The sequence below is a fragment of the Elgaria multicarinata genome, chromosome 6 (assembly GCF_023053635.1).
Source record: "Elgaria multicarinata webbii isolate HBS135686 ecotype San Diego chromosome 6, rElgMul1.1.pri, whole genome shotgun sequence".
Classification (NCBI taxonomy): domain Eukaryota; kingdom Metazoa; phylum Chordata; class Lepidosauria; order Squamata; family Anguidae; genus Elgaria; species Elgaria multicarinata.
Window position 1 is genome coordinate 3512117 of NC_086176.1, and position 12999 is coordinate 3525115.

Here is a 12999-nt window from a genome sequence, read left to right on the forward strand (position 1 = left end):
GCATGATCCAATATTGTTATGGATCCTATTTTAGTTTCCTTTAGCTTCAGCTCACCCATATTTGAAGATTAAAATATAATCTATACGCAAGTATGAGAAGAAGGTATAATCCCTTTCTAATGGCTGTAGAGATCTCCAAACATCACAAAGCCCAAACTCACAAATAACACTCCATTTCTGATTTACCATCCTGCTTTTAATGCCCCCTAATAAATCTGGATTTTTTCAATCATCTGGTCACGCTATATAGCTCCTGGAGCTTTAACTGTTGTGATGAAGAGGGGATTTCACTAGGTGCTGCATGCATACAAATGACACCTGCTGAAATTCCCTTTTCTGCACAACTGTTAAATTATTATTATTAATAATAATAATAATAATAATAATAATTTATTTATGACCCGCTTCTCCCTCTGGTTCGAGGCAGGGAACAACACCAAATAAAATATAATACATAAAATTAGTTAAAAGAGCATATAAAACCAATACAATATTAAAACAGCAATCACAACATCTTAAATGTCTTAGGTTTAAAATTCATCTGGGTAGGCCTGCCGGAAGAGACTAGTCTTCACAGCTGCCTTAAACTCATAGAGAGTGTTAAGCTGACAAAAGATGCATGAGCCCTGTCCGCCTTTTCATATGGTCACCCTAGCTATTGTCCTTTTTTTTTCTTTTCTAGTTGTACGATTTGTGTGTTGCACTACACAAGTATGGACTCTAGATATGAACTTTGAAGGAGCTGTTTCTTCTGTTGAGTGAAGAACACTTCTATGACTATTGGAAGCTATATCAGTTTTACTTCACTTTTGAATTAATTTTTTTGACATTAAGCATTTAGTTCCTTCTTCTAAAATGTGAACATAGCACTATAAGTGTTCCTGCTGGCAACATGACTCTGGCATTTTCATTCTAGAACAGAAGAATATTTCTTTCACTCTCCCTATTGAGCATAGCCCTTCGGGGATGTAAGTCTTCTGTCTGCTTCAGGTGTACACACAATCTTGAGATAGATTAACAGTGGTTCTCAACCTTTTTTGCTTCATTCCCCCCTTTCACCATTGTTCAGAATATAATTTCCCCCCTTCCCAAGATAGTCTAACTAAAAAGGTGTATTTCAAATAATATGCATATAATATTGAAAATCTGTTATTTTTTTCTATATTAGTCCCATTTAAAGGGGCAACGCAAAGCATGGCCCCTTTTACATTCTCAGCTCCCATGCTTTGCGTTGCCCCTTTAAATAGGAAGCTTGAAACTTCTAGGGATTGCGAGGGAAGGAGGGAAAAGAGAGCAAAGGCCTGGCTTTTGCAGATGACATGACACTTTTCTGGGACGTTTTTAATAATGTGTAGGAAGACATAATCTACAGGACATCATACTTTGCTGAATAGTGGTCCCAATTCCCCCCCTTGAACCCTAAAATCCCCCCCTGGGGGGGGGGAATTCCCCCTCTTGTTGAGGACCCATACACTAGTAGTTTCTTTTGCACGCAGCAGTAGAGGGAAACAATCATGAATTTCCAGATGGGAAACTAAAAATACTGCCTGTCCTCAAGCTGAAGCAGGGTGTTGACATGTCTCTGTTCCATCAGCAATGTAGTACACCTGATAAAAAACAGGTTTCATGTCCCAAAATAGAACTGAAGCCTGATTCTTTATAGTTTTGTGGAATAAGACTTGAATGATAGTGCAAGAATGGTCCCAAGTCCATTTCCACAACGGGGAAGATACGTCTTCCCCCCTTCATTTATGCATACAGTAATTATGCCTTGAGAGAACACTGCTGGTTTCAGAAAAGGGCCTGCTTCCTCCTTACATGCTTATTCTTTCCAATTTAAAATTTGCAGAAAAAGAGCTGGGTAGCAAAAGACTTATGTTTTTTATTTGGAATAGAAGTCTTCCCAGGAAATTGAGTTTATAAAATGGCCATTGGGTCTTCTCATCTTCATGCCCCCAAACAAGTTAAAAGTAACAGGCCTGTTCAAACACACCTAAAATGATGACTAACCAGGGAAGATTGTTTATGGTGGGCAGGCAATAATTCCAGAAAGCTTGTCAGCCATTACTAATTTTCGCAATATATATTTTTATACCTTTTTTATTGCGAATATCAACAAACATAACAGAAAATACATCATGAAAATGGAAAAAAACCATACATTGTGTATATAAAATTATCATTTTCCATCATATGTACTGAACAGCAACGACGACAGGGAGTTATAGAAAGGTTTCAAGAAAAGCAGACCAGAGATCCATATGTTTATCCACTTGCAAGTTGCACCTATAGAACACCCATTCAAAAGTTGATAATTTTATTAGGTCCTTGATCCATTGCATTATGGGAGGTGTGAATTTGTCCTTCTAATGTGATAGTATAAGTCTTTTGGCTGTCAAAAGGGCCCTGAAGATCATCTGCGCTGACCATGTGTTAAGTTCCAAGAAGCTGGTAGGTAATTTAGGAGGAGATGCACATTATTCCATATTATAGATTGTTTCAATACAAAGTTTATCCTTATTATAACCTCCTCCCCAAAAGGGGCAACTATGGGGCATTGCCAAAAACATATGAGTTAAAGAAGTATTAGATGCATTACATCTCCAACAATTATGCAAGTTAAACAAACCCTTATTGAACAGGCATTGTGGAGTTCAATAGACTCGAAACAAAATTATTTGCTGAATAAGACATAACCTGAGATCCATAGAAGCTTCAGATACAGATGCTTCAGTCCATTGGTTAGGCAAGATAGGTGTCATGCCCTGCACAGAGATGGAGTCAGGAGATGAGGAGGAGGTGGCAGAGGCTGGACCTAGTACCGAGAAGCCCAGCTCAGGTAGTGAGGAGGCTGGACTGGCAGAGACTGTGGCAGAGCCTCAGGGAGAAGAGCCAAGGCCAGCTGGGACCTCTGCCAGCTCTGAGGGCTTGATGCCAGCAAAGACTACGGAGGAGCCGCAGAGGTCTGAGGAGGAGGCGGAGAAGCCTGGTTTCAGCCAGTTGCGGGTGGAGAAGGCAACCAGACGCCGGTCTCGCCACCTCCACCAGAAACGCCAGGCAATTAGGGATCAGCTGAGAGACCATGACTCAGCACTCTGACTGAGCATAAAAGCACAGCCGTGAGCCATGCAAAGTTGTCAGAGATTATCTGAGCATTCTGGCGGAAGCCTTGGCTCTTAGATCTCGTGACCTCGTGCCTTGCTCCAGATTCCGAGTTCCTGAATCCAGCCTTGACTCCCGGACCCCGTGACCACGTCTGCCTACTCTGGAATCCTGTTTCGACCTTGGACTGCTTTGTGACTACGTTTTGCCTGTGATTGCTCCCGTGACTCCTGGACTGTGTTATTAGACTTTGCTGACCGTCGGCTGTGTTGACCTTGGACTGAACCACCGTTCCTCCGCGTTGCCACGTTCTCTAGACCCCGGACTGGACATTGACTTCTCTGTAAGCTTGAATCCTGATCTGCGATGTCCTTTTGCCTTTACGTTCAAAGCTCCGTTTGCACTGCCTTCCCTGAACTGTTTGTATACTGCAATAAACTCATCTGTTGCTTAGTTATCAGCTGGTCTAATCTGTCTTTGTCAAGCCATTTGGCGGCTTTCCCGGACAATAGGGCACTACAATTCTCTATTCCAATCTAGTCTTAAACTATAGGTATCATATATACTTGCTGCTATTAAATACTTATATACATAGTCATGGATCGACATGTCAGTTCAGCTGCTATAAGTGTTTCTAACAGTGCCGGAGGCTTTGAAGTTGTAAAAGCAGCTCAGCCAAACCTAGATTCCAGCAAGTGTTGCAATTGTAATTATTACAAACAGAAGGCTGTGGTTCCATTGAGCTGTAGCAGGTAAAATATATTTTACACACATCTGAAAAGGACAAAAACTCATCAACTGAGCCTATTAATTGATCCAAAGTAAAAATCACCATATCCGTCCATGTCCTCCACAGAAATGCTTTCTTCCCCATTTTTAAGTCTGGGTTTCCCCATATAGACAATTTTGCATGAGAGAATGGATCAAACTGTAATTGATATGATATTATACACCATGGGCATAGAATCATAGAATAGCACAGTTGGAAGGGGCCTACAAGGCCATCGAGTCCAACCCCCCGCTCAATGCAGGAATCCACCCTAAAGCATCCCTGACAGATGCTTGTCCAGCTGCCTCTTGAAGGCGTCTAGTGTGGGAGAGCCCACAACTTCACCAGGCAACTGATTCCACTGTCATACTGCTCTAACAGTCAGGAAGTTTTTCCTGATGTCCAGCCGGAATCTGGCTTCCTTTAACTTGAGCCCGTTATACCGTGTCCTGCACTCTGGGAGGATTGAGAAGAGATCCTGGCCCTCCTCTGTGTGACAACCTTTTAAGTATTTGAAGAGTGCTATCATGTCTCCCCTCAATCTTCTCTTCTCCAGGCTAAACATGCCCAGTTCTTTCAGTCTCTCTTCATAAGGCTTTGTTTCCAGACCCCTGATCATCCTGGTTGCCCTCCTCTGAACACGCTCCAGCTTGTCTGCATCCTTCTTGAATTGTGGAGCCCAGAACTGGATGCAATACTCTAGATGAGGCCTCACCAGGGCCGAATAGAGAGGAACCAGTACCTCACATGATTTGTAAGCTATACTTCTATTAATGCAGCCCAAAATAGCATTTGCCTTTCTTGCAGCCATATCGCACTGTTGGCTCATATTCAGCTTGCGATCTACAACAATTCCAAGACCCTTCTCATTTGTAGTATTGCTGAGCCAAGTACCCCCATCTTGTAACTGCCTTTGGTTTCTATTTCCTAAATAGACCCGCTTTTGGGAGAAGACTGAGGCAAAGTAGGAATTGAGCACTTCTGCCTTTTCTTTGTCATCTGTTATCTATTTGCCATCCTCATTAAGCAGTTGAACCACCATTTCTTTCCTCTGTCTTTTACTACTCATGTATCTGACGAAAGCCTTTTTATTGCTTTTAGCATCCCTCGCTAATCTCAGCTCATTCTGAGCTTTAGCCTTCCTGACGCCATTTCGGCACTTCTGCGCCACCTGTCTGTAGTCTTCTTTTGTATTATTATTTATTTATTTATTTATTTAGCAACATCTATGTACATTTTGTAGCCTGGCCTTCCTTCACACACTGCCTATATGTATCCCTTTTTGTTTTCAGGTCATCTCTAAGCTTTTTGTGGAGCCACATTGGTTTCCTCTGTTGTCTTCTATCTTTTCTCTTTGTTGGAATTGGTTGTAACAGTGCCTTTAAAATTTCCTTTTTTAAATACTCCCACCCATCCTGCACTCCTTTTCTCATTAGGCTCACTTTCTACGGGACCTTACTTATCATAGTTCTGAGTTTATTAAAATCACCTTTCCTAAAATTCAGAGTACATGTATGGCTACACTCAACTTTTGTCTCCTTCATAATCAAGAATTCAAGTATGACGTGGTCACTTTCCTCCAGAGTTCCCGTAACTGCCACTTTATCCACTAAGTCATCCCTATTGGTCAATATCAAGTCAAGGATTGCCGATCCTCTAGTTCCTTCCTCCACTTTCTGTAGGAGAAAGTTATCACCCACACATGTCAGGAATTTCTTGGAAGGGACACTTTTAGCAGTATCTGTCTCCCAACAGATATCAGGGTAATTGAAGTCCCCTATCACTACTACATCACACTTCCTTGAAACACTGGCAATTTGTTTCTCAAAAGTTTCATCCTCGTCTTCTCCTTGATTGGGTTGTTGGTAGTAGACTCCGATTATCATGTTCTTTTTATTCCTTGCCCCATTTATTTTAATCCAGATGCTCTCGACGGGGCTCCCAGTCTGATCCGCCTGTATTTCTGTGCAGGGATAGGTATTTTTAACATATAGTGCAACTCCACCCCCCTTTCTATTTCTTCTGTTCTTTTTGAACCAGTTATATCCTTCAATTGCTATATTCCAGTCATGGGAGTCATCCCACCAAGTTTCAGTTATACCTATATCAAGTCGTATTTGCCTTCATGTAATAAGAGTTCAAGTTCATTCTGTTTGTTTCCCATGCTCTGGGCATTAGTATATAGACATCGAAGACCATGTGTTTTGTTCCTGGCTTTGTTCCTACATTGTTGCGGATACTGTTTTGGGGCACTATTGGAGCTGTTCTCTGTACTGTGGTGCATTGGCCTTCATCCATTGTTGCCTCAAAGTTTACGTCTCCCGCCCCCGTAAGATTCAGTTTAAACCCTCCTGATCAAGTTCTTCATGCTGTGGCTGAACACATTCTTTCCAGCCCTTGTGAGGTGCAACCCATCTCTTGCCAGCAGTCCATGTTCCAAGTAGCGTAGCCCATGGTCCCAGAATCCAAAATTCTCACGTCGGCACCACCTTCATAGCCAGTTGTTATATAGAGATTGTCTGGTTTGCTGACTCTAGAACACGCAACATATAATTGTCCATGTGAGAAGCAATCTGTGTCTAGATCTAAACCGCACAATTCTAAAGATTGGCCCTGAGCTTTGTTGATGGTGATTGCAAACGCCAATCGAATTGGGAATTGCAATCTCTTAAATTGAAATGGCATATCTGTTGGAATCATAGGAATGCGAGGAATGAGGACATCTTCACCTTTGAAAGGTCCTGTCAAGATTGTTTCTTCTATGACGTTGCTCAGTAATTTTTTTACTGCAAGCTGCGTGCCGTTGCAGAGTTTTGGCTGGATGATATTTCGCAACATGATAATTGGCATGCGAATTTTCAATTGCAGTATGTGTGGTGGCATCCCTGGCAGATCGAGTGAATTCAAATATTCTGTTGGATAGTATGAATAATAGTTCATTGAGCTGCATTTCATATCTGTTTCTTCGCCACTGACTGGATTTATCATCTTAACGTTGAAGTGATACCCATCGGCACCATCCCAAAAAATGATTGGATATTGCAGGGCATCGTAGCATCAATGAGTTTCTGCAATTTTTTTCAATTGATTGTTTTTCCGATGAATAACAATATCTCTAGGTTGAAATTGATCTCCGACTATAACAATTGCCACTTCGTCTATAGTTGGAGCATTGAATCTTCGCACATGTTCTCCAGCAGGCGTTTTGTCAGCATGAATAACAATCTTGTGTGTATCAGATGGCATCATGTCAATTGCTGTTTTGAACAAATGTACTAAATTGTTTTTTCGTGAAGTAGCTGTTGCAGTTTTGAAACGACGGACCTTTTTATGCCGGTATAAATTCCACAGCGTGCATTCAATTCATCATTGCCATCACCAATGAAATACATTTGTAGGAATTTATGTTGACTATCTTGAAACGGAAGGAAGGAGCCAGCTTTATGATAAATTTGTCCTTTGACTTTGAAAGTTGGCATAAATGGAGCTGTGATGATTTCTGCGCCGAACGACGTCATTTGGAAGCATGAGTTGTATTTCCTGATGTTAGATAGGAAATGTTTTGATTCTGCGGTATATCCGGCAAGCAAAGTTTGTAATGGCTCTGGTGGTTCTCCAAGTTGAGGCAGTTTAATTTTTCCAGCAGCACAACACATTCCTTTTGTTTCTCCATTAAATTTAAGAGCCTTGCAATAAGGATACACTTCAGTCATAGTGCTGATGAGAACATGCCGCCTCAAACTATAATCATCAGCTGGGTTGTACCGGAATGCAAGGCGATTGTAATCGTGTGATTGTTTACCACGGAGTCGTGTTTGACGCTGATGTGCTATTTCTCGTTGACGTCTTTCAGCCACTCTCAGCCTGTCGTGTTCATTCTGTTGAGAACAAAGCAGATCTGAAGCTGTAGAACGCGATTGCCGTGCTCGCAACCGTGCATCCTCAAGTCTGGCTGAACGTTGCTTGGCTGGTTCCTTGGCACGTATTTGAGGCATTCTTTTCCTTTTTTTCTCGTTTGCTGATGCCCGTTCTTCCTCAGTCTGATTTACAATTTCTCGTCGCGGTGCTTCCGCTCTGCGGGTACGACGACCTAAGTGTGATCTTCTGTGAGGCATTATTTGGATGAAGTAAAGCAAATTGTTTGGTTTTTTAAAAAGGATGTTTTTACGGTAAGGAGGTTAGCGGAAACTCCTGGCAGTTACCTTTCTTCAGAATGTGTAACTGTCACAGGTGTGACATCTATATTCACTCAGCCAATTGTGAGAGAACATGCAAATAAGAGAGAAGGCAGAGGCAGTGGATTGGCCTACTGGTTGGCGATGTCACAATGATCAGCAGGACTGGTTTTGAGGAGGCCTATTTCTTCGATTTTAAGACAAACTTTTGTCCCCATATAGAACATAGTTACATAACAACGCTCGCATATTCGAATGCAACGTTGTGTCAAAATTTCAAAGCAATCGGTGAAGAACTTTCGGAGATATAACGTCTGTTTCGAACGAACATTAAATTTTTATTTATATAGATTTTTATTTTATGTGTAAAGACTTGTACTAATTTTGGAATTTGTATTTAATGTAATTTTTTAGAATGCATCTTGTGTAATTTTGGTCAAGCACAATCTTGCTTTTATTCTTCTGTACCTCTCATTTCAAATGCTAAGGCCTGTGGCTGATGCAAATAAAGGAATTCATTCATTCTCTTGGAATCTGTATTCCCAGATAGGTGATAAAATCGGGGCACCACCGGAATTGACCATTAGCCAACACACTAGAAAATATACTATCTCCAATCAGCATCAACTCTGACTTTGATGCCTGGAGTTTAGAAATAAACAATAAAAGATCAACAGCATAAAGAATAATTTTAAATTCTAGGTCAGCATGTACAAATCCATGAATACTACTATTCTATCTAACTGCACAAGCCAGGGGTTCGAAACATAGATCAAATATCAATGGGTAAAGTGGACATCCTTGCCTAGTACCTTGCCCAAGCATGAAGGAAGCCGACAATCAGCCATTGGTCATAACTCTTTTGCTCTTTGGGTCGAATATAAAATTCTAACCCACTTCAAAAATTCTATTGGAAAGCCAAAATGACTCAATGTAGCAAGCATAAACTTCCAAAGTATTTTGTCAAAGGCCTTCTCAGCAACTAAAGAGAATGGTCACCTGATCCATTCTTTCTTTATTTATAGCTATCAAATCCACAACTAATCTCAAATTATCACCCCCTGTCTGTTTTTGATAAATCCCACTTGATCTGGACCAACCAATGTTGTAATAACCTGTTGCAATCTATCAGCTAAAATTGCTGTTAATATTTTAATATCAACGGGCTCATCTACACCAAGCAGGATATTCCAATATGAAAGCAGTATGAAAGTGGTATATAAAAGGCAGGAGCCACACTACTGCTTTATAGAGGTATCGAAGTGCACTGCAGGGTCTACACTACTGCTTTATAGCGGTACTTAAGTTCACTGACAATTGTTGGGGCCCATGACACATCTACACTAAACAAGATATAACACTATGAAAGTGGTTTGAAAGCGGTATATGGTACGTGTCAATGGGCCCCAACATTTGTCAGTGCACTTCAATACCGCTATAAAGCAGTAGTGTGGTTCCTGCATTTTATATGCCGCTTTCATAGTGGAATATCCTGCTTGGTGTAGATGAGCCCAACGTTTATTAGTGAAATTGGTCAATAATTACCACAGTTAGTGTGGTCCTTGCTGGGCTTAGAGATGACTGTAATATAAGCATCATTTAATGATGAGGAAAGCAAACTCATCAAAATATATATTTGTAAAGTTGATAAAGTTTTGGAGCTAGAAAAGTAGAAAAGGTTTTATACCACTCAATTGGGAACCCATCTAGACCTGGGGAGATTTTCCATTTTTCATACTCATAATTTTTAATATAACTTCTCTAAATAATATCAGAATTCCCCTGAATACAATCAAAATCACTTGTTTAGAAAAAAAGAGCTGTATATCCTTGACAGGAAGTGGAAAGGGGAAGAACAAAGCCACGGGGCGTTGGGAAGGGTGCTGGTTGGGAACCCCAGGGGCTGAAAGATGCAGAATCAACTAGGCAGTAGGAAGGAAATTAGAAATTTGAGGACGCACTAGTAAAGGCATGAGGAGGGACTATGGGCCAACTTGACACAAGGCTAGGGTTTCTTCCAAATACTTTTCCTGATCTTCCTATATTGTTGTATCCCTATGCTGAGAAAATCTGTAGAAGTTAAATTGCTGCATATTATACAGCTTTTAAATGCATGTAATAGGAGCTCCGCCAGAGGGGGAAAATGACATTTCTATACAAAGCCTAGCAACAAGAGTGAGCTGAGGTACATGTGGGAACTTTGGAAATCAAGGGAATTAGGCTTGCCAGGTCCACACCTGACGGTGCTCCTGTGCCTTTAAGATATGCCTGCAAGACAGAATTCTGACAGGTGCGGTTTCTCCCACCATTGTAATACTGGTGAGAAAGGCTACACCTGGAGTGCAACTCTTAAATTAGCCCTCTCAAAATCTGTACCAACCCTAAGTAGTCAGCCTGTTCACACATAATGACAATCCACCTGCGTTAATTTATTTGTGGGACTTGTCACAGACAGTCTGACATTTTTAAAAATACAAGCCTTTCCTCTGCCCATCCTGATCAGCTTCATATGATATGATGAATCATAGAATCATAGAATTGCACAGTTGGAAGGGGCCTACAAGGCCATCGAGTCCAACCCCCTGCTCAATGCAGGAACCCACCCTGCTGTGGCTTGCATTTTAAAAATGGCAGCCAGCACATGGACAAACCCATAGTAAATTAACCCACAGTGGCTCGTCATTACATGCGAACCAGGTTGCTGACGGCACTGCCCAAACGTCAGTAAAGACAAGAGAGCAAAATCTACTGCAGATGAAGGAAAGCAAGGCTAATCTTCAATCAAGCCAAGGAGTGGTTTGCTCCAGCCAGGGGCCCCCTTTGCAGGGCTTGAGAGACCACCGTGGTGGACATTGGCACCAGGTTTGGCTTTGCCTCCATTTGTTTGACAGCACCTCAATCCTCAAAGGTTAACAAGTGTTACTACTGCTAAGGAAGAGAGGCAAAGATGAAGAGAAGCCCTATCCTTCTCCCAGACCACCCATACTCCCTTTCTGTTTCCAGGTAAAACCTGCCACAAGAATGGCTTGCAAGATCTCTAACAGAATTTTAAAAGTGAAAATTCCTACTTCTTTCTCTTTGCTGGGTGGTGGTAGTGGCTGGAAAAAGGAATCAAAGTGCTCCACAAATGGTTGCATGCATAAAAAGGGAGTGGGGATATTTCTGGAGAACACCAAACGAAGAACAGGAACATAGGATATATTGTAAGATACGTAAAATAAAATTTCTTGTTGCCCACTCCAGTCTTCTGTCTGCATCATTTATAGTTTAGAGCAACAAATATTACAACTTGTATGAGCAGACTCTAATCCAGAGCTTCTGTCTGACTTTAAATATAATATCCCAGCTGTCAGCATTTTCTTTAGAATACTCTTGCTAAAAAAAAAATCTGCCTTGGAACTTTATCTTCATTCTTCTGGTTGCATTTCATCATGGAGGCAGTATCTGTTTCTGCCTTGTGATATGAGAGATACACTTGTTTTGCCAAACAATCTTTTGAACCAGATTGTAAATCCAGGGTACATATGCACAAACAATACTGTGTGTGATCTAGTTCTCCGAGTTACATTAAGTGGCAAATGCCTGCCTGGCCTTGCTTCCCCTCACAGCCTTTGCTTCTTGGATTTCAATTCCAAACATGGTTATCTATTTGGGGTCTCTCTTCTTTCCATGTCCCAGTGCTATACATTCCAAATTAATCACAAGTACCCTCTGCTTCTCTCTTCCCCGCCCCCTTTAACTTGGCTGCTGCTATTTCACTGTATCTATTTTCACTTCTCTCTTGACTGGGAAGGGAGCACACTATTTGTAGCTCTTGTTTTTTGAAGGAGTTCTCAAACTGAAAGGCATTTTCCTGTTCAGGACTTCCTGATGCTTCTATAAGTGGATGCAGCTCAACAAAAAATAGTATTATACCTCGTTGGTAGAGATTGCTGGGGGTGCTTAGTGCAAACATATTAATAATTTCAAAAATGTTCCTCTAAAATTCAAGTCCAGGAATTTGTTCCATGTGTATTCCGATACAGTTTTCAAGGCAAAGGGTGTAGAGGTTGGAGATAGGGAATATGAGTGCAAACAGCACCCTTTTGGACCGGATTGTTTTCCATCCTATTTTGTGTGAGCTTTGGAAGCACTATATTGAAGGAGCAGCCTATCACCTTGCTAGTTTCTTCCTCCTCCTGGGCTATATGGGAGGAAGTGGAACCTTTGGATCTATCTACATCTTTGGCTTCTTGGCCATTGGTTTCCTGTGCTCTGCCCTCTGGGGCTGGCTGGATGCTTGTGGACTAGACATCTTCATTTGGAACGTACTTTTAGTTTTAATCTGTTTGCTCCAGTTAACTCACTTAGTTTACCATCTCCATAAAGATACCTTTTCTGAAGAATTTGACCTGCTCTACAAGCAAGTTTGCCAGCCTCTGCAAGTGCCGCTCCAGATCTACAAAGAAATTGTCAAGTGCTGTGAGGAACAGGTCCTGCCATTGGCCAGAGACCAGACCTATGCTGTGGAGGGCAAGACATCAATTGATCATCTATCGTATTTGCTGTCTGGCAGGTAAGTCTCACCTCCTCTTGACAATAAATTTCTTGACATTGGAATGCTGATCTCAGTGCATTCGAAGAATAGACAGGCATGAAAACAGCACTCTGCTTCCCTTTCAATGTTACTCTGGGGAAGAGGAATTATGTCCATTCTGGCCTAGTTCTTACTGAATTGGTAAAACCAATGCCTCAATTGGATCACTTTATTATGCAGCTGGGGACTTGCAAGGTGGAGTTCTCCCTTCATGGAAAAACAACAACATACCTTTTCCACACAAAAAGCCCTAGCATGTTAGGGGGAAGACTAGGCTAGAACCCTCTGACATCTAGTTCTTTATATGGAAAGCCCTTTGCAGGGTTGGGGTGAAGAAGCATTCAGTCATGTTAGTCCACACTTGTGGTGTGAAGTGT

The 12999-nt window shown here is 41.5% G+C and overlaps 1 protein-coding gene across 4 annotated transcripts in view; it reads left to right on the forward strand.

Moving 5' to 3' along the window:
* The window catches only part of POPDC2 (popeye domain containing 2), a 55703-nt gene that overhangs the window by 28736 nt on the left and 13968 nt on the right, over positions 1–12999 (forward strand). For 3 of the 4 annotated variants that reach the window (XM_063128832.1, XM_063128831.1, XM_063128830.1), the window contains exon 1: positions 11963–12601. In XM_063128832.1, coding sequence (XP_062984902.1) covers positions 12111–12601 — 491 coding nt within the window. In that variant the 5' untranslated portion in view covers positions 11963–12110. Of the gene's footprint in view, positions 1–11962; positions 12602–12999 lie in introns of those variants that run through there. The other variant, XM_063128833.1, reaches the window with a different exon arrangement.